The following is a 22,406-nucleotide window of genomic DNA, read 5'->3' as shown; positions in this document are numbered from 1 at the left end:
GTTAAATAATAAGCGTTTGATTTCAGTTTCAAAGAGCATCGTTTATATTATTGATTAATAATTTGTCTATTACTTTGTGTTATTTGTTACTTATCATAGCGTTATTTTAAAGTAAAGTGCTTATCCTGTCGTACTTATTTTTGATGTTTTAACATGTATTATATCTTTCTTTTTGTTATGTGGTTGATGTTGCATTGGCCTTTATCCTAAACATCTTTTATATAGATATTGGAAGATGTGGTATGAGTGCAAATGAGACAACTCCATCCAAATAACAATTTATAAAAGTAAACCATTATAGATCAATGTACGGCCTTCAACACTGAACCTTGACTCACACCGAACAACAGGCTATAAAGGGCCCCAAAAATTACTAGTGTAAACCATTCAAACGGGAAAACCAACGGTCTTATATATCTAAAAAAAACGAGAAACGAGAAACACGTATAAATTACATAAACCAACGACAACTACTGTACATCAGATTCCTGACTTAGGATAGGTGCAATCATTTGCAGCGGGATTAAACGTTTTAATGGTACTAAACCTTCTCCCTTTTTCTTAAACAATAGTATATAACATCACAACATAGAAAAACGCACGATAAAATATCAACTGGAAGGCTTAACTCAATCAAAAAACGTAAATTATCCATTCTAATTTCAACAATGTTAACGAAAGTATCTGTATAGAGCAAGGCAATCTTTAACTTGCATGTACATTGTTTTATATTTAAAAAAAACATTGAAAGGTATATGATGTTGTGGTGCCATTAAGGATTACCTCCGGAGACTGCCAATGGCTCACACAATAGATATAAACATAAATACAGATAGATATCGAGCACGTGCAATTGACTATTTATAGGTCTGTTCAGTCAAGTTGATTTCAATTCATGTTATTAAAAATTACATGAATGAATGCGGATTCGATTGAGTTTGAATAATTATTCAATTGCGGGTCAAAGAACTAATACATGTAGAACAGCGATGTTTATGATCTTATTTGGACAAATTTGGATCGCACTGACTGCTTATATCAAGGAATTATATATTTAAATATACAATTTCTTGCTAATGTAACGAAATATTATTTCAAAATTCCGTTTTTACTATACTTGAAACAATAAATATATATATTTCGATGCTTCTAAGGATTTGTACTTACAAATCCTTGATGCTTCGTCGAAATCTCAGCTATTTAAGATCATTTAAGGGGGCTCGTGGGTCTAAATCAATTTGTTTTCTTAATATAGGATTTCGCTATATTTTTCTACAAATGAACTTTAACTTAAACTCAATAGAAAAATCAAATAAAAAAAATAGGGTCACCGTTCATTTACGCTCACAATCTGCCTTCGAAAGAAGCGTACATTTTTGTAAAAGTACTTTTTTCTGTTGAGCTAATAGGAGAATAAGAGGTAATAATTACAGAAATCGCTAAAATTTGACAATAGTTTAGTATAAAGACAGCTTATTTGAAAATAATAATAAAAAATATAGGTCACCGATGATTTAAAAAAGGTATTTCAATTTTAATGCCAAAAAAATGCATTTTTGCCCCAAAGGGAGATAATTTGGAGCTTTTTCAATGAAACATACATTTTCAAATTTATCTGGGGCCAAAACGAATTGATTTATTTGAAGGATTTTTGTACCATATGATAAAGTAACCACTAATAAAGTAATAAATAAATTTTTTAATGAAAAAACAAATGTTTTATTTTTTTTCTGAAATTCACCTGCAATAGTCTCTATATTTAAGACGGGTATTTATCAAGTGTTCTCCGAAGTTGACGTAGTTATTATATTTCCGGTTTTGGAAATCAAGAAAGGTAAATAAAAACATTGGTTTGTAAAGTATTAGACTTAGTAATGATTGCATAAAAGACATTCCATCTACAACTGTCATCTATAAATAATGAATTATATAAATTTCATGTGATGACGCTGTATCCTATATGTTTTTTTGTTTCTGTTGATGCGCAAAAAAATCAGATACAGTACAAGTCTGACTTAGTGACTGTCGTACACCAACAGCTTCAATTAAAATCAAAATGCACTCGTACCAGAGTAACATATATTTCTTTATATATTAGTATCACCTAACAAATTCGTGACCTCACAGGACATTTGATGGAGTCAGTGAAAATTCACTTGTTTATCCCGATATAAATTATTTGTTTCCTTCATAACTTGAGGTTTTTGATTGCACTTAGTATTTTTTTTCTGTTAGTTAGTTTTTTTTGTGCAGCACAATAATCAGAATAGGTAAAAAGGTTTTTCTAACTAAATTTTAACAGTTCTTATGTTGTGCTGTTAAAACAGGCTTTGTTAGCTCTTGCTGCTATTTGGAGTCTGTTGTCTGATATCTTGTTGCTGTTATCATAAACTTTAAAAAAAAGTTAATATAGTAGTCTCAGATATGTACAAATTGTCAATTGACATAGATTTTATTACCCTTTGAAGATATTTATTTTACTCCTTTTTTGCAACTTTTGAAGAAACTTTTTATTGAGAGAATTGTCAATTAACACCTTATACATATAGGAGTTATTTCCCTTTAAAGACTAACTTTTCTCACTTATTGCATTATTTTTCAGAAACTACAAATGAATAATACATGTACATGTAGATTGTAGATACATAGTGACTAAACTAACTTTCCTAGGAATTCATGTCCATGGCATTATTATTAACTTTAATAATTTAAATGAAGAAGAAAAAATTCATTATTTACTAAATCCATCATCGCCTTTACAAACAAATAAGTTAGGATCCTTCTTGAAAAAGTCATTAGAACTGAGGGCAGGGGACTCTTAACAACTTGTTTGTTGTTATAAATTTTAATGCTGTTGATATTTTGTATGTTTAATATGTATGTATATATGTTTATTGTGTTTATTGTATTAATACATGTATATGTTGGTCACAAACTGTAAAGTTTATATGACAATAAAATATTTGATTTATTATTCCTAGATAAAAACACCCATGTCCTTTATTTTTATAGGAAATTTAGTAATGAAAGATTTAATTTACATGTAAACAATGGAATTAATATTTCTATTAATTGTTTAGCAGTTATGCATTAATATTTCACTATTTTATAAAATTATGAGTGTTTTTTTTTCAATTAAAAAAAAAACTTTGTGTCCTAGGAAAATTTATTAAATGGTTTATGGTGTACATAATTACAGATGTTCATTTCTTAATTTTAATATTAATTAGTTTAAAGAATGTCTTCAGAAATTTTTAGAAGCAACTTTTTTCATGAGAAAAATAAGAGAATACATGGAATAAGGATATATAAAAGATTTCCTATGAAAATAAAGTTAGACTTATTTTACTACATGTAGCTGTGGACTTATTTTCCTAGGAAAATTTATCCAGAGACTTAGATATATTCCTAGTACAATTATGTTCACAGACTTGATCACCGAAGAAAAAAAGTCTGGTGGACAAATTTAACTACCAGACTAAATTTGCTATTACAATATATGGCCCCTGACAGATGATTTTTTTAAAATGTATTTTCAGTTTTTGCAAAAACTATAAAAGACAGTTATCATGGTTATGAAGAGTAAAAAAAACAAAAAAACTGTTAAACCTAGTTTTGATCCATAATATTACAAACTTTATCAGTGGAGCACAGTTTTATCCAGAAAGTTTTTTTTTTATCTTAAAAACTTAATACAAGTAGATACATTTTATGTACATGTAGGTAATATATACGAGGTATAGACTGTAAATGATCATCAAATGCCACAAACATGTATTCAGATCTACAAATAATATTAAATTTTACTGAGGACAATAAAGGAAAACTAGCAGCTACAAAATCTCTATTTTAAACCCTGATTTGAATGGCATTAGATTTAGCATGTCAGCGATCAAGCTTTTAGGGGCATCTTATTAGCTTTTTTATCATTACTCATACTCATTGTTGGTTTTCTTGTAAAAAATGTTTAACATTTTATCATTATGGGGATTTTTATTGATTACTATATATATATACAAGTTTGTGGTTTTGCTCTTTGTTGAAGATGGTACAAACCCCTTCAGTGTCTTACATCCATAATTTTTTGTCTCACTAATAGTTGTACATGTCACAATTGGCAATCATTCCACATCTCCCTATTTTTATGCACCATGTATGGGCATTATATTTTCTGGTCTGTGCATCCGTTCTTTCGTCCATTCATTCGTCTGTCTGTTCGTCCGTCTGTCCCGCTTCAGGTTAAAGTTTTTGGTCGAGGTAGTTTTTGATGAAGTTGAAGTCCAATTAACTTGAAACAAAGTACACATATCATGTTCCCTATGATCGTGATGATATGATCTTTCTAATTTTGATGCCAAAGTAGAGATTTTCTCCCATTTTCACGGTCCACTGAACATAGAAAATGATAGTGCGGATGGGGCATCCGTGTACTGGGGGCACATTCTTGTTAGTCATAAATAGAGATTACATATGTACTTGTACAATATTATAAGTTATACATGGAGGTCAAGTAAGTATTTAAATTTTGTTCCAATACAATGAATTTTTAAGCAAAAGGGGAATATATGTATTGCAATACTCACAGAATGCTTGTTCTACATTGTATTAGTATCTTCTTTAATACTTTTGGAAATTATTTTGTTTTACATTTTGACAAAATTCTTACTCCTTTGAATATATCATACTATATCATGTATACCGTATACCACACAGCTTTTATTTTAAAAGAAATGGTCATGTAAATGTATTATACATGAAGGAAAGGATGACATGCATGATTCTTTAACCACAATACGTAACTTTAACTGAGCTCTGCACTCCTGCTATAAATTGTCATTATTAGACTAAGATATTGAATGTATAGACAAAATGTGTGAATCTTTTTTTTTTATCAATCTTTCAGAATGATGGTAATTTTAGATCCATAGAACCTGAAAAGGACTGGACCAGAATGTAATCCTGTCTATGAAGAACAACTAACCAATCTGTGAAGCTGATACATTGTACATTATTACTAAGTTGAACTAACTAATCAGTGAAGCTGATACAGAATGACAAACAGCTGACAAATGAGTGAATCTGACATAAAATGACAAATAACTGATAAATCAGTGAAATTGACAGAATGACAAACAACTGGCCAATCAGTGAGCCTGACTCACTGGAAGATCTGTGTGTACAAGCATGCGTTAACAATGTGCAAACTCTAGCTGTGAAAACAGATGACCAACAATTGCAATATGAACTGAAACCAGGAGTTTGTTTACTGGTTCCCAGTCTGTGTGATAAGCTGTTCAAAAACTTATTAGAATCTCAACCAGAAAACAAATCCAGAGATCTTTCAAACTTGTTTACCAGCAATGCACCATATCTGCCATGGTTAAGAATATTTGCTGACACTGAAAACACAAGACTATGCAAAATATACCTAAGAAAAAGTCTGCTACATAACATGTATCCAAGTAATCTAATAGAACTAGTGCTGAATCACCCACTTAAACAACTGGAGTTGGTAAACTGCTCCTTCTCATGTGATATATTTAATTTAATCAGTGCTTCCAAGGCTGGACATTCATTACTGTCTCTGAGTATAGAAGATAGTGTTGATAGTGCTCTAAAGAAACATTTCAAAGCTTTAGACTTACAACCTGGTGATACAATACCCCATATCAAACTAGAATGTCCACATCTACAGAGGTTGGTTCTACGTGATATGAGAGAACACGATTTAGGTCTACTACCAGGATGTGAAATTGTGCATTTATTCTCACAACTGACACATTTGGATCTCTCTAGATGTATCTTGTCAAGCACTGCTGTTAAATCTATGATGCAATGTCAAAATCTAGTCTGGTTAAATTTAAACTGTGTAGAATTTCAATCACATGCTGACTTTGTTACAAGTATATGCAGAATTACTAAACTGAGGTAAGACTTAGCTTATTGCAACCCTGTACTTGACTTTATGATGATCATATATACAATACGCAAAGATGAAGATTTTGTTTTTATCTACTTTAAGAAAACAGTATTAAAGATGTATCTTTATGCGGAAAAGACAAAATTAAAACTGACTATAAAACACAATCACAGTTTCCCAAGAAATTTCAAAGTGCATCATGTGATTTGACATAGAACAGTTTTCCTTAAATTATTTTATAGCACCACATTTACATTTATAAAACTTTTTATTATGCTGATGATGTTTAGACACCACAGTACAATGCATATATAAGGCTCTTTGGATAACACTGAATACACCAGATTCTTGTCTAATTAGAAAATATTTAGATTATCTGTAAACTAACTTAGACATCTCTTACATTCATGACATTTACAAGTACAGAACTACTTGCTGTGATTAAAGCGCAAAATGAGATGATGTTCATAAAGTTATGATTTAAATTTTGAATTTCTATGTAATGATGAATTATGTAAATTTTGTATCGATATTAAACGTAACATACCAAAGACAATTAAAATACTTTATTCTTGTTATTAACAAATCTACTATATAAAAAAATACTTTGCAGTTTTATATACTTTTCAGGCATTTAGATATATCATCTGATGCTGGTATACCACAGTGTAACTACCCAAACAGTTCTACATTTAATCCAGAACTAATACTTACAACCCTGGTATCTCACCTACCCCATCTTGTATCCCTTGATATATCTGCTACCAATCTAGCAGGCAGGGATACAGCACCAAGGTCATTCAAACTAGAGGCCAAAGGAGCAGGAGACTGCAAAGAGTAAGTTTATCATAGATAATAACACATAACAGTAAGTATATTCTATCAAAGCTCACACAATGCTGTTTACAGCTTTCTCCTCTTAACACCTGGGGCCTCAGAAATAAAACATTACACAGTGTTTAAAATTTGTTCTCAAAACAACAAAACCAGTATTTTGACCGACAATCCTAGTACATTTGTACATGTATGTTCAAAACAATACATAGCATGACAGATATATCAACATTTCATCAATAATTATTAGTAGGAGTAACATATAATTTGTAAAACAGTTATTCAAAGTTTGAATTTTATAAAACAAATATCAAATTTATGCAATTATAATTAAAAACGTCACTTTTACCATTCTAGAGTTATGCCCCTTTATAAATGTTTTTTTTTCTCTATCAAATGCAGAAGTCAAAAATCAGTTTCACACCATAGCGTTACAGAAAATATTCTGATTTTGTGAAATGTTAGTACGAGATGCTTCTCTCTGCTATATGCAACAACCATGATGGATTTTAACTAATGGAATGTGTTTTGTTTTTCAGTTCAGAAAGATGTTGCATACCAGGACTGGAAGGACGACATTTCGAATTTCTTGGTCTATATAACTGTCCTTTTGAGTCTTACAGAAGAGAAAATATTCCTGCGAAACAGGTGAAGTAATTATGTCCATTAAAAAAGTTAAAGTAAATTTTTAGCATTTTGACCCAAATTTTATTTGTTAATTGTATCAGTTTACTCAGGCTTGAAAGTTAGTTTGCCAGACAAAAGAAAGATCTTTTACTGTTAGTCTTCTTTAAAGGTTTTAAGTTGCTGTTTTGAATACATATACTATATACACGAAAAAAAATTAAAAAATTGAATAAATTGTTTATTTAAACATTAAAAAAAGTTTAATAGTCATTAGAAAATAACTTGAATAAACAAGATTATTTGTTCATGAATTAATTTTTCATCTGCTCTAATTATAGATAACAGGAAGTAAGAATGAAGAACAGCTCCTCCTAGCGTTACGTAGATATGTAGACAGACGTGATGATTTAAATGATGTATTAAACCATCTGTTTACCTTGTTTAAAGAAGAAACAGTAATAAACCAGTCAGTTGCTTTAGAGGTAGAAAAGTTTTTAATTATGAAATATATTTTTTTTATCTCTACAAACATGTAATGATTTTGAAATAAATTTTGTCTGTTTTGTATACATTACAAGTCCCAATTACAGTCAAACCTGTATAAAGAGACCACTCAAGGGAGAAGGCAAAGTAGTCTCTTATTGCAAACCCAATTGTACATGTACCTTTCCATAGATTCACCTGATAGTAACCTGTCCATTTAAACTTTTGGCAGTTCTATTGTCCCATTGAACAAATACAACAGGTATTGTTCTCTGTATAGTTCATTCACTTTGACCTTTAAATATCTTCTAAGAGAAATCTATCACTCATTGATTAATCTACCCAAGTAAACAAATTTATCTGCTTAATTGATGGAAATAACATGTTTACTATTAATTAAAAACTGCATATCAGTTTGAATTTATTATATTTTCAATCTGTTTAAGATGTTGAATGTAAACACTAATTTAAACATTAATAAAAGTTGACTTCTGAAAAAAATCAACATTCTTCCTATTTCAAAAAAACATTGAAAAAAAACCCCCTAAAAATGGTGATGCTTATGTATTTAGGCCTTCTTAAAAATATTCTTTAACTAAACAAAAACTAAAAAATGTAATTTTTGACAGGAACAATACTTATTTTTTTAAAAACAAAATTTTTATGATTAGATTAGTATTTATTTTGAACAGATTGAAAATAATATTATTAATGTTGAATAAACACAAAATAATATGCAGTTTTTTTATTAATAGTAAACATGTTATTTCCATCAATTTAGCAGATAATTTTTTTTACTCGGGTAGATTAATCAATGACTGATAGATTTTTCTTAGAAGAAATTTAAAGGTCCCTGTAAATAAACTAAACAGAAACCAATACCTGTTGTATTTGTTCAATGGGACAAATAAACTGCAAAAAGTTTAAATGGACAGGTAACTATCAGGTGAATCTATGGAAAGGTATAATTGGGTTCGCAATAATACAGTTGGTCTTTAAATACTGGTTTCCCAATTTGAATAGAAGGATGCATCTATGTACATTATACATGTAAGTTTTGAACGTACCAGTGTAATTAAACAATATAAACTGTATTGGTTTCTTATGTATATTCACTATGACTAATTAGGAGTGTACATTATACATGTAAATTTTGAACGTACCAGTGTAATTAAACAATATGTACTGTAGTTCCTTAAACAACAACATCAGGAAGTCCTTAGGTGTTTACATGAGGAAATAGAAGCACTGAAAAAGGAAAACAAAGGTATAATGACATATAATTTTGTACAGATGGTAAGGATTTTTTTCAGCCATCTTGTTTGGAAGTATAATACGTATTGGTTTCTTATGTATATTCACTATGACTAATTAGGAGAACTGTTCATTATGTAATTAAGTGTTTTCCTTGCCTTGTTTGAAAAGTACTGATCTGATTGGTAGGACACATTACAAACCATTTTTCTCATTAAGAAAATCTGCAGTCATTTTGAGAGCCTGCTTGTACAAGATGACTGAAACAAACAAAAAATCCTCTCTAAGCATAGTCAAATGTAAAAACAAATCATGTTGTATGATTGCCAACGAGACAACCCCCTACACGTATTGTACATAGACTTTTCAAGTGCATTAATATGTGTCGTTAAAAATTAACCAGATATTGTCTATTCTTTGCAATATTGGTTATAGAGTGTTCATCACCCCAAAAGAGTTTCTGTTTATCAATTTTCAGGGAATTCTGGCAGCAATGAAAAGACATGAAGATGATAAGCACATTCAAATATCAGGGAGGTAAGAATACTTATAAGTTTCATAACATGAAAGCGAAGGCAGTTTATAATTACTATGTACATTAGATAACAAGAGTTATATCATGTGATATCCAATTCTCAAGAGCTGTTAAACCTATTTCTCTTATGGCCAACATTCTTATAGTGTTAAATTTTAAAATTCTGTGAATCTTTGATGTAGTCTTTTGCACATGTACCAGTATGATGTCATATGTCATTTTCCAGAGTCAAACTTTAACATCAGATCTAGACTTTTTAAATTTTCTTCAACAAAAAGGGAAAATAAAATTTTATAATATAGCCAGTAGTGAGGGGGGTCAGGAGGGGTCCTAATCCCGAAATCCGGGCTTAAAAACACGAAAGTCAGAGGTCCGGAATTTAAATAATTTAAATCCCGACATCAGGAAATTTGAAAAAAAGAATTCCCGGATCCCGCAAGGTTCAATCCCGAAATCTCGAGCTTAAAAACACCCTATCCCAGAGTCCTGCTAAAGGTCCTATCCCCCCTCAGTAGTAATTAGTTATCAAAGGTATCAGGATTATTATTTAGTACGCCAAACACGTGTTTCGTCTACATAAGACTCATATAAAATATTTATAAAGCCAAACAAGTACAAAGTTGAAGAGCATTGAGGATCCAAAATTCCAAAAAGTTGTGCCAAATACGGCTTAAACATGCATAAGTTAAGAAATCAAAACATATGTATTTTGATTTATATAATAAGTTGATATTATGTTGTTATATTATATTTTTTGTTTTTGTAGTGCCTCATTGTTTTATATAATGAAAGGGGAACAGAAGTCATACATCACCCAGAAGCAGAAACGGTATGGCTTATCATTCCATAATAATTATCTCTTTGAATGCAAACGACAGATATTGGTTAGATGCTCTGAAAATCTGTATATGAACAAAAGAAAATATGGAATAAACATTATTGATACAGCACAATAAAAGTACAAAAAACAAAACAATTTTTTTTTGCAAGCACAAAATTTAGTCTCAAGAGATTTATATTTCAGAGGACAATTGTTGAGATTGTGGCGAACACATGAAGTCTGTACTGTATTGTATATAAGCTTAACGATCTTCATGATTAATGAAAACTTTCTGTTAATGTTTTAGGGTGTTGATAAACTGTTTACTAGAGGGTATGGAAGATCCAGAGGCTGATAATGTTGTAAGTTTTCAATATAAGTACTTTATTTTCAAAAACAATACTTGTAGTACTTATAAACTGATACCTAGTATTCAATTGAAGTCTTTTTTTCTGTATTTAATTGATAGACTTTAGTTTTTGTCAATCAAAATTACACTTCTACACTGCAATGAGACTCTTCTGTGAAACTCTTTTTTTCATATTAATGATACCAATTTTCCTATTTTTTGTAGACGATGGAAATGTTAGTTTCTTCCTTCTTGAAGTTATGCTTAATTTTGCTCTTTAACAGTTCAATGAAAAATGTAAAACAAATAGTGTTTGCTTCCATATATATATCATCATTAAATTACAAAATATATTAAAATGTATAAGCATAACCATAATATAGTTCACTGCCTTCAAAATCTATTACACTTTTATTTCAGATGATAAGAAATTGTTGTTTGACTTTATGCCACCTTACCATGCCACAAGATGTGGTGAGTATATCTGTATTAAAAGAGAGAAAAGGATAAATTCAAGAAAACACGAGCAATATTTCATTAAAAAAATGACAGCTCTTTTCTGTAGGTACATTAAAATCCAATGATTTGGAGAATAGGACAGACAAAAAAGACATATATGGATAAGAAAAATGGTTGAAGAAATTAAACTTTACTGTTGATTTTACTACAACTAAAGGAGGTATGGGATATATCAAAGAGACATCTAAAGGACACAAAAATAGGAAATATACATTGTTATGAATTGTGAATTATAAATCAAACACTAAGAATAAGGATTGGACTATCTACTATATAAAAATAAGAAGATATGGTATGATTGCCAATGAGACAACCTCCATCTGAGAACAAACGACATAGAAGTTAAAATTTATAGTTATACTGCCTTAAACAATTCAGGGATCTCCATGGATGAAAATTGAACCATTGAGGAACTTTCACCATTACAAAAATTGTCTACGCTGTACAGTGTAGCGGGATCGGAAGTATTTTATCCCTCCATACAAAGATGGTGAACATGCTAATTCATTGCTTATTTAAATTATATTTATTTGAATTTTCATTATAGAATTAGAAGTATCAATATTTTCATTTATTGCCGTTTTTAACCATTCAAATGCCAAGTCTTCATGGTCCCCCCTTAGTCGAGAATGACCAAAAGCTGTCATGAAGGTCCCCAAGCAGATTTCTTTTATGTTTGGTAATTGTTATGGGGGTTAAAAATCATCTGATGTGGAGCTTATTTTTCGTGGACACTGTCAAATTCAGAGCCCATTACCGGTATGGCTGATTTGCAGCAACAACAAAACAATTCGTACGGGTTATGTAAAAGGTTAAAGAGATTTGTAAAGCAAACGTTGACAAATGAAAAGGTTTTTAATGACTTTATCTGGAAAAATTGATGCTGTGCAACATGCATCTTTCGAGTCTGAATAGAAACCGGAAACGCGGATGTATCAATTTGATTGTAATATACGAAATGAATTCGGAATTTAGATACGATATTTCTTTACAGGAAATATTTAAGTTTTTACTTTTAAACTGTTAAAGTAATTCTAAATTATCGTTACAGCAGTACTCGAGTTATTTGCGATGTAATAATATTTACTGTTTTGCGTCTTATTTTGTACTTCTTAAAAAAGGGGGATGCTGATTGCGTAAGTCAAAATAAAGCACGTGTTCGACTTGTTAAACTGTTTTCTTTGTAACTGGATTAATTTATTAATTTATTTATTTAATCTAAATGATCATAATCATTTGCTGAAACTTAGTTGATTACTTTGACAATGGATCGTGTATCCTCAGATAGTATTCTCCTGTCTGGTTTGTTGATCTACCTGTACAAGCTCAGGTACAAGTAATTAGCGATCTTAATCCGGATATCCCTCAGGCGTTAGAACTGTATTGGATTATAACATAAAAAGCCTAAGGGTTATGCAGTTACATGCATTTGATTATACTTGATAAAAAAAATGGCGTCGGGCTACAAAAAACGATGAAGTTTTGAACGATGGCGGAAGACAATTTAACGATGGCGCAAGACAATTTAACGATGGCGCGAGTCATTTGACGATGGCGCAAGACATTTGAACGATGGCGGGGCTCCATCGTTAAACAGGCCATGGAGATCCCTGCAATTATCAAAACACATATAGCAATCTATAAAAAGCGCATTTTATTGACTTTGTTAAAGTAGATTGCACTCGTCTTAACCAATAGCAGGCTACCATTTTAACATGAAATATAATAATCTAAATTGTTTCAGTTGTATTGTTACCGTAGAATGATATCTACATTACTAAATTTAAACCATGAAGATGGACAAGAAGAATTCATTCAGAGAATCACACTATATATGATAAACCACCTTGCTTGTCAAGTAGACGGGGAGGAGAAGAAAGTCGTTGGAGATCTAGGTGCAATTCAGGTAAAACGTTTGTTCTAAATATGTAAAAGCTTGGAATTCAACATAGGAAAGAGTGGAAGACTTCCATTGATTGTTTGAGTCTCAGAATGCAGAAAATCCGTCTCAAAGGGTGCCTGAGATTTCAAAGTTTTATATTTTTCAGGGTTTGATTCTTTTTTTTTCACCCTTTCATATACATATGGCTTTAAAAATGTTCAAAAACTGCATGAAAGGTCTAGGTACAATGTTTCATTTAGGAGATTAATGAGACCATTTTAAATCAGTCCATAGTTATTATGCAAAAGATATTCAAATAAAGGTTGGGAAATTTTAAATGTTAATGCAGGAATGAAAAAGTTATATATAATTGCCCTTAAATGTTATTCCATAAATGATTCAATGACATAGAAAGGAGGAAAGTACACCTATCCTTACTGTTATTACCCAAATAATTCTATGATTGATGTGAAGTTTTTTGGGAATATAAGAAAGTCTTGCCCATTAAATTATATTTTATTTAGATAATGTTGGATACAATTCAAAACAGACTGAGAGAAAATAACTGTGATGAAATCATGGAGATGGCATGGAGTACAATGTGGAATGTCACAGGTTAGTTAAAATGTAGATTTTAATAAGTCATAGAAATGGCATGCAGTACAATGTTGAATTTCACAGGTTTGTTATTTGTTGGTGAGATATGCAGTGTTCTGTTGTGACAGCATAGAAGCTCAAATATAATGTAATCTGTTAAGCAATAGGAATTAAGGTGTATACAACACTTTTACTAAAATTAATTTGGCTCGTTTAATTTTCATAAAATTTTGTCAAAGTAAATACTTTAACAAAAATTTATTTTTAAATTTTTAAAAATTTGAACCAACCGTTTTGTCAGAAAAATTACACTGGTTATATAGCAATTTGACAAACACCAATTTTAATCATTGAGAAGCTTAATATTCCCTTTACAACACAACATAATTAAAAGGTTTAGCTGACTTTACAGAGTTATCTCCCTGTAGTGTTAGGTACCACCTTAATGCTTTACGCTAGAACTATAAAATGTTGGACAAAATATAAATTTAAAAAGACAGGATAGTTGTTAATTATTCCTTGTTCTCGAAAAAGTTTTGGTCGGAAGATCCTGACCACCATAACTTTGCTAAGGGCAGAGTCAATTTTAGTATTTTGCAATAGAAATAATGGGGAGGACCAGCATATTTTCTTCAAATACCATCAGGGGAAAAAGTTTTTCAAGAACTTTGTTAATAAGCAATATTCCACAAATATACTAGTACATAGAAAAGAAACAAGTAAAAACTGAGAAACTTGCAGCATCATCTACAATGTAAAATCATAAAAACCTTATTCATTTATCCAATGCCTTGGCTGGATATGGAAGTAAAACCTGGAAAATAAAGTTTAATATCAATCCCAACAAAGAAATACACATGCTAAATAATGTATGCATATTGCTAGAATTGATCAAATAATTGAATTATCACCTAACTTTAATGATACTTTTTCAGATGAAACAGCTATTAATTGTGATAGATTTATGGAACATAATGGAATGTCTTTATTCATAGAATGTTTAGAGGTATGTTGCTTAACCACTCAGATATTTATCTTAAAAGATTGGAGAAAAGTTATGTTTTCAACGTTAAGCTTAAAAAATAATTTTATCCCTGCTCATCTTTACACCCTACTTATGCCAATTTCCTTTCTGTTTTATGTGAAGATAGGAACATAAGTATAACATATAAAAGATCATTACTGAAAATCTTAATTAAGTTAATAAACATTTATACAATTTTTCTTTAAATATGAAAAGGGTCATATTTATTCAAACATCCTCAAACAGAAATGTTTCATAATAAAAAGACATAATCTAGTTTCAAGTCAGATCTGTAGTCAAGGCATGAAGAATTACTTCTCAGATACATAAACCAACCAAGCAAATAAAGACATTCTTTTGAATTACAGTGATCATTTTAATTCAATGTTGTTGTTATTATTTATATTGTAGACTTTCCCAGAGAAACCTGAATTACTTAGAAACATGATGGGACTTATGGTATGTTTTCTTTTACAAGCAATATCTTAATATTTTAGTTGTGTGAGAATCAACAACTTACAGATCATGATTGTTCTACACATATTGAATTAAAAATATGTTTTGCTGTAGAAAAGTAGCGTGGATCATTTGAGGTTTTTATAAATTGTATTTTAGAATAAGGAAGGGAGATAACATCCAATTTCTTTTTATTGAAAGGGGAGATAACTCGATAAAACATCCAATTTCTTTTTATTGAAAGGGGAGATAACTCAATAAAACATCCAATTTCTTTTTATTGAAAGGGGAGATAACTCGATAAAACATCCAATTTCTTTTTATTGAAAGGGGAGATAACTCGATAAAACATCCAATTTCTTTTTATTAAAAGGGGAGATAACTCGATAAAAACATCCAATTTCTTTTCATTGAAAGGGGAGATAACTTGATAAAACATCCAATGTCTTTTTATTGAAAGGGGAGATAACTCGATAAAACATCCAATTTCTTTTTGTTGAAAGGGGAGATAACTCGATAAAACATCCAATTTCTTTTTATTGAAAGGGGAGAAAACTCAGTAAAACATCCAATTTCTTTCTATAGTATGGAGAGAGTAAACAGCATTTTGGTTTTTCTATTGTATGAGGAGACAACATCTGACAGCAAACGCTACCCAACTAACATACGTATCATACCTTGAAACTGCTCAATTTAGATGGACGTAAAGAGAGCATGGCATAAACTGTTGTTAATAAAACAGATATTTGTTAAAACTCCATATTGCAAACAGTTGTTTTTTTTTAAATTTTCTCAACTGTAAAAGAAGTAATTTAAATGTTTAAATCTTTATATGTTTTAGGGTAACATTGCTGAAGTACCATATTTAAGACCAAAACTGATGGAGAAATCATTTATTGAGATATTTTGGTAATTTGCATAAATAATTAGAATTAAGGGCATTAGTAATAGTGTTAAATTAGGCATGCCACAAGCTCCCTCAAGTTCACTATCTTATGGAATGTTTTTTGGTAGAAATTAATTTAAGAGCTGCTTAATCAATCTTCTTATTTTTATACTGCAATACAATGGTGACGATTGAGATTTAGTAAACAATAGTTTTAAGTACTTCTTTCAACTAGAATATAATAAAAGGAGATGATGGAATGATAGCCAATAAGACAACTATCTACCAGAGACCTTCAGAAGCATGCACTACATATAGTATAGTCTTCAAGCTTACAAAAGTTCATGTCTAATACATGAATTACACTTCAGAAAAGTCAGAGCTCAATCTAAATCATAAATAAGCCATATGTAAAATCTTTGAAAAAAAGTGTCCCTTAAGAAAAGCTTCTTAAATATTTAAATATTTTTTTTATGTGTTAGTGAGTGGCCAAAAAAAATTAAAATGTCCCTCAATGAAAGTTTTGAGTATGATTTTTTTTAGTGGTGGCCTTGCAACTAGCTGCTAAGATAATGTTTTAGGATTAATACATAATTTTTTGATTGTTTCAGTGAGTTGTTAGACTCTGAGAAGGATGGAATAGAAGTCAGTTATAATTCAGCTGGTGTATTTTCTCACATGATGGCCGATGGTCCTACTGCCTGGACGATTCAGTCTCCCAGTCGAGATAATGTCACAGAAAAAGTCATTTCTGCAATACAGCGATGGCCCCTAAAAAGTACAAGGAATATTAATTACAGGTAGAACTGTCACATGTATATATACACTTTCAAATGGGGTAAATTTTTGCTGTCTTAGCAATCAATATAGAAATAATTTATTAAATCTAATCCTTTATGATGAGAATAATTAGGGACCAGAAATAAATGCAACAATAATACCTCATATAACATGTGTTTGGAAATTGTGAAATTGAAACATTGCCAACAATAAACATTTTACAGCAAGCAATTAGAAGATATTGATGTTTTAACACAAAAGTAATCTCATTTCGACTCTGCCAATATATTCATATTCTGGACGCACATGTTTAAGATATATTTTTAGGTTAACATTTTCAGATATTCACAGAATACATACTCATTTATGGAGACCTTAAGAAAAAAGCAACTGTCAATTGCCAAGGCCTCCCCCCCTCCCTTTAAGTCTATTATTTGGAAATAAAGAAATGAACAATGTTATATACCATTAAATGAACATGTTTATGATTTTTAATATTTATTATATTACAGATCATTTACACCTATTTTAAAAATAGTAGATGCTTACCATGCTCTTGGTGCTCAATACTGGGCTGTTTGGGCTCTATGCAATTTGACAACAGTTTATCGTGAGTACATTAAACACATACCATTCTTCTTTTTTCTTTCAAACCAATTATCCTTAGATATTCTCTTTCTTTGCATACTTGTTTTTCATCTTTGCTGATAAATTCTTTACTGAAGAAACTGAATAGAGAAATGAATTTTACACCTGATTATTTACCACAATTCATTTATTGAAACAATTTAATTTAAAACATATATGAAAGGAGAAAGTGTGAAGTATATTACCATGAGACAACAAACCAATGATAAAATAACTAAAAACACATCTATAGGGCATCATTCAATCTTCAACAACTACATCTGTCTATTCAATGTTTCAAGCATTTTTTTAAGAAAGTTTTAACAGCTCAAATGCAGATGATGTTACTGCAAAAGTGCATATTTCATAATTATGAAGATCTTGTAAATCAAAAATAAAATGCATACAATATTTGAACTTCTAAAGGTGCTTAGTTGTTGACTTATTATCAACAGTTCCATTTCTGGGTAAAATGGTATAATAATGATTCTTTGATTTTAAGGTGAATGTATTTAATGTATAAAGGAGTAGGTCCGGTCCGGAAAGGGCCAATTTTGGCCTAAAATTTCAGGTTCATCTGACGAAAGATTTTGGACACTTTTTAAACACTTAAGTGTCTATTTCAGTTGATTAAATTAGTTAATGTGAAAGATTTTAACTGATGTAGTCATTAAACACCCTCCGATTCAAGCATAAATATGAAAAATCTATCAAATATGCCAAAAAATGTCACTTTTCAGATGGTTTTTGTCAAACATGAAAGTGGCTGCATTCATGTTCATCCTCAACCTTTATATATGTTATGTATTATCATCAAATACAACTTACATTTCAATATTAAGAATGAACACAAATGCGACCACTTTCATTTAAGACGGAAACTGTCTAGAATTTAACTAAAATTCTGAAATTGTGAAGATTTCAGTAATTTAGCATGATTTATGATGCTAGTACCCAATATATGTGCATTGTATTGTCAAAAACAGCCCATATTTATGTAGCAGAAGCTTTCTACTTTCCAATAAATAAATCAAAGTTAACATTTTAACAATTTTGTAAAACTGCTAAATTTTGGGGCCAAAAAGGGGTCTTACTGGACCTACTCCTTATCATTTAAATCATTGTTTTATAATGCTAATTATTTTTACAGCCCAGAAATACCATATTTATCATCACATGATGATTAGTTTTGCAGCCCAGAAAAAACATATTATCATCAAACGATATTTATTTTTACAGCCCAGAAATACCATATTTATCATCACATGATATTTATTTTTACAGCCCAGAAATACCATATTTATCATCACATAATATTTATTTTTACAGCCCAGAAATATCATATTTATCATCATCACATAATATTTATTTTTTACAGCCCAGAAATACCATATTTATATCATCACATAATGTTTATTTTTACAGCCCAGAAATACTGTCCACTCTTAAAGAAAGAAGGTGGTGAAGAAAGAATAACTTCAATTCTTCATAATCCCAAAACAATTGTTAAAATAAAGGATCTGGCTCATAAAATAATCAAAAACCTAAACATGAATCCAGACAATAGTAATGAACCTGGGGATTCTGAAAGTAGTGACCTTGAAGATTGAGGTCAGGATTCTGAAATAAGTGACCTTGAAGATTGAGGTCAGGATTCTGGAATGACCTTGAAGATTTAGGTCAGGATTCTGAATGTAGTGACCCTGAGGATTGAGGTCAGGGTTCTGAAATAGTGACTTTGAGCATTAAGGTCATGATTCTAAGAGGATTGAGCTTAGGTACTTAGTTCATATTCTCAAATGAGTAGCATTGAGTATTAAGTTAATGGTTTTCATAGTAGTTATCTTGAGGATTAAGCATATAAGTCCATATCATAAATATAATATTTTTTGAAATAATGCATGTTCATTTATATTTATTGAAGTTAAAACATTAACAAATAGATTTGTATGGTATTAAAATGTTCTTGCTTTCAGTCGGAAACCAGGTTGAAATAGAACAAAAGAATCGAAGCTCTCTATTAGAGAAGGCGATAAATGTTTACTGTATTGTTTACTATAGTGACAAATTTTTAAAAAGTTAATAGAAACAAACAAAACTGCAATTTTCTTCTCAATTACGAGGTGTTTTATTTCAAAAACACCATTTGCATAAGTTTTCAATTTATCTAGTACATAGTTAAGCAGAACAATTAGATATCAAGTCGACGACATGGGTATCTTTCAAGTTGGATGACAAAAATGCATAACCTCCGATTTTTTTGAAAAAATTACCACGGACGGAAAAGATATCAATCAATTAGTTCAGTAATTTTCGTGTCTGCCCTTCCATTATGTGACTGAAGAAAAAATTCCAAAAAATAGGTAACAATTGTATCGAAGAGAGAAAATCGAGTGCACCTTTTTATGTTAGGGCGTGTTTGAGTTGAGTATTTTGTCTTGATATCGTTCAAAGTAAGAATATTTCATACATCGTCTCGCTTCAGATTCTATCATTTTTATATATTAAAGCTACAGGTTGACTTTATAACACAAAAAAATAACAGTACTAAAAGATGAAATATATGGGTCAAGTGAAATACCTATCTAATGAGTCACAAAAACAGGGAAGGTGTGTTCGAATAGCTATTTTTTTACTGAAAGTACTTGACGACAGTCTTACAAGTTGGATGATGAAAATGCATATCTTCGAAAAATTCTAATTTTTTGTGTGTGATAACTAGGGTTTATAGTCTTCAACCACTAAAAAAATCTAGTCTGCCCTTCCACGAAATATTTAATTAGTTTTTTTTTTAATGTTTATGATTTTTTGAAAATTCCACCTAACAACCGATCAGACAATAGTTTTAAGTTGAATCAATGCAGACAATATCATTAACTGATGCTCATTAGCTAGTTGATACATTTGTCTTTTAAAATACAACTGACATATAAGGATCGTATTGGTGCAATGTGGATAAATTTATCGGTTTCCAAGAGCAAAATTGGTAGCGCGTCATCGCTACAATGGCTTCCATTTGTACGATTGTGAAAATGAACTGGCGTAATGGGGAGATAATTTTGACGAAGTAGGATCCTGACTGTTTAATTGAAACATTTACATGTGTAAAAGATTATGGTTTTACAGGCATGTAAAGCAAAAAAATATATTTTAAGGCAATAGATATATTAATTGTAAACCTTTAAAAAAATAATTTAACTGAGTTATTTCCCCTTATTTAACTAAGTTTTAAAATGTTGAATAAATATCTGATCTAATTTATTAGTTTCAGTAAAAATCATTTTCAGCCTTTTCAATCAGTGAGTAAAATTAGATCCCACCTCTACCTTAATATACAATTAGGTTATTTTTTTATGTAAATTTCTATGGGTTAATAACTTCTCAACATCTTCATATCATAGTCAGGTTGTTGTCTCTTTGACACATTCCCCATTTCCATTCTCAATTTTATCTATTACTCAAATCTTCATCCCTTTTAATGCAGAGCACATTCATGACTATTTACATATAATATTAATTTGAGTATTTGTTATATAATTACTGAATACAGAACATAGCACTGTAAATTCATTAAAAGTGAGTGTTCTAGGTTATCAGTGTCTGTTGCAAACATTTTATGCAATTTGAGTGTATTTTTGTAATGGAAAATTACACTTGAAAAGATGAAGGTCAAGTGATTACAAATACCTTTGCCAACTGGCATTGGAATTATACTCTTGAACAAAATGAAACTTTGACATTGTGTTATAATGTAATTTTAAATGTTTTGTTAAGAAGTTCATTCAATATTAGCCAGACACATTTGTAGTTTTTGGTATATGAGTTTATGCTAAAATGAATAAAAATAAAAAACATTGACCAGTGCTTCTTCAATTATCATCTTAAAACCAAAATAATCTGCCTTTTTATGCTCCCATCACAGTAGAGAGGCATTTTAACAGTGTTACCCTTCTTCTTCTGTACGTCTGTATGTCCATATATAGGAACATCCTGAAATTGGTTTCCATTCTGTATCTTTAGTTTTGCCTATCAGCAACAATACAATTTTCATGTGATTTGTATGTGAAGTGCTAGGCCTGCTACTTTGTGGACCACATATATATTATTACTGATATCATTAATTCTGTTCTCACTATAATACTTACATATATTGAGCTGAATTGTTCATGTATTTGTTTTTGGATCAAATTAAATTTTTGTGTGCAATCATGCTGACTTATCATTTACAGAATCATAAAAATAAAAAGAAGATGTGGCATGATTGGCAATGAGACAACTCTTAACCAAATGACATAGATATTAACAACTATAGGTCACTCTACGGCCTTCTACAATGAGTAAAACTTATATGGCATAGTCCGATATAAAAAGTCCAAGATAACTAATGTGAAACAATTCAAACTAGAAAACTAACAGTATAATTTTTGTACATAATAATGAACGAAAAAATCAAATATGATAAACAGCAACAAACAACAACCAATGAATTACAGGCTCCTAACTTGGGACAAGCCCACACAGAATAAGGCAGGGTTGAACTAGTTTGAAGGCATGACAACCATCCCCCTAACCTGGGTCAGTGGTGTATCAGCACAACATAAGAAGAGACTAAAAAAATCAATTGAAAAGGGCTTGACTTATGAGATTTATACAAAGCAGAAATACATCTAACAAAAACACAGAGTTGATGTAGCAGGGTATTTATACATCCCGAAACAAAAAAGACACTAAGTACAGATGTAAGAGTAGGTCTGATGGAATTCCTATGAAGCTGTTTTGCATTAATTATATTTAACTTGTATACAAAACAAAA

The 22,406-nt window shown here is 30.3% G+C and overlaps 1 protein-coding gene across 3 annotated transcripts; it reads left to right on the top strand.

The window, feature by feature from the left end:
• The first annotated feature begins 1,732 nt into the window (after nt 1–1,732).
• LOC139511328 (protein zer-1 homolog) lies at nt 1,733–21,802 on the top strand. Of its 3 annotated transcripts, none has more exons than XR_011661999.1 (18): nt 1,733–1,834; nt 4,904–5,928; nt 6,551–6,757; nt 7,294–7,402; nt 7,720–7,863; nt 9,597–9,655; nt 10,420–10,482; nt 10,781–10,835; nt 11,243–11,296; nt 13,086–13,247; nt 13,748–13,838; nt 14,756–14,826; nt 15,256–15,303; nt 16,142–16,209; nt 16,798–16,986; nt 17,479–17,576; nt 19,019–19,555; nt 20,665–21,802. XR_011661999.1 is itself a non-coding variant. In XM_071297970.1 (18 exons), the coding sequence occupies exons 2-17, from the start codon at nt 5,126–5,128 to the stop codon at nt 19,201–19,203; spliced, it is 2,406 nt and encodes an 801-aa protein (XP_071154071.1). In that variant the 5' UTR covers nt 1,800–1,834; nt 4,904–5,125; the 3' UTR covers nt 19,204; nt 19,273–19,401. The 3 variants fall into 3 exon arrangements, 1 of the variants encoding a protein (XP_071154071.1); XM_071297970.1 differs by lacking the exon at nt 20,665–21,802 and having other exon boundaries at nt 1,800–1,834; nt 19,019–19,204; nt 19,273–19,401; XR_011662000.1 differs by lacking the exon at nt 1,733–1,834 and adding an exon at nt 1,971–2,200.
• Nucleotides 21,803–22,406: the final 604 nt, after the last annotated feature.

This window comes from Mytilus edulis, chromosome 2 (assembly GCF_963676685.1).
Source record: "Mytilus edulis chromosome 2, xbMytEdul2.2, whole genome shotgun sequence".
Classification (NCBI taxonomy): Eukaryota; Metazoa; Mollusca; class Bivalvia; order Mytilida; family Mytilidae; genus Mytilus; species Mytilus edulis.
This window is presented reverse-complemented; position numbering and strand designations above follow the sequence as displayed.

What these genes read in the sequence shown, in the direction of transcription:
- LOC139511328 (XM_071297970.1), top strand. Translation starts at nt 5,126, where the DNA reads ATGACAAACAACTGGCCAATCAGTGAGCCTGACTCACTGGAAGATCTG. An exon ending in AAAATATTCCTGCGAAACAG is followed by an intron (nt 7,403 to 7,719) that starts GTGAAGTAATTA and finishes CTCTAATTATAG; the next exon opens with ATAACAGGAAGTAAGAATGA. An exon ending in TACAATGTGGAATGTCACAG is followed by an intron (nt 13,839 to 14,755) that starts GTTAGTTAAAAT and finishes ATACTTTTTCAG; the next exon opens with ATGAAACAGCTATTAATTGT.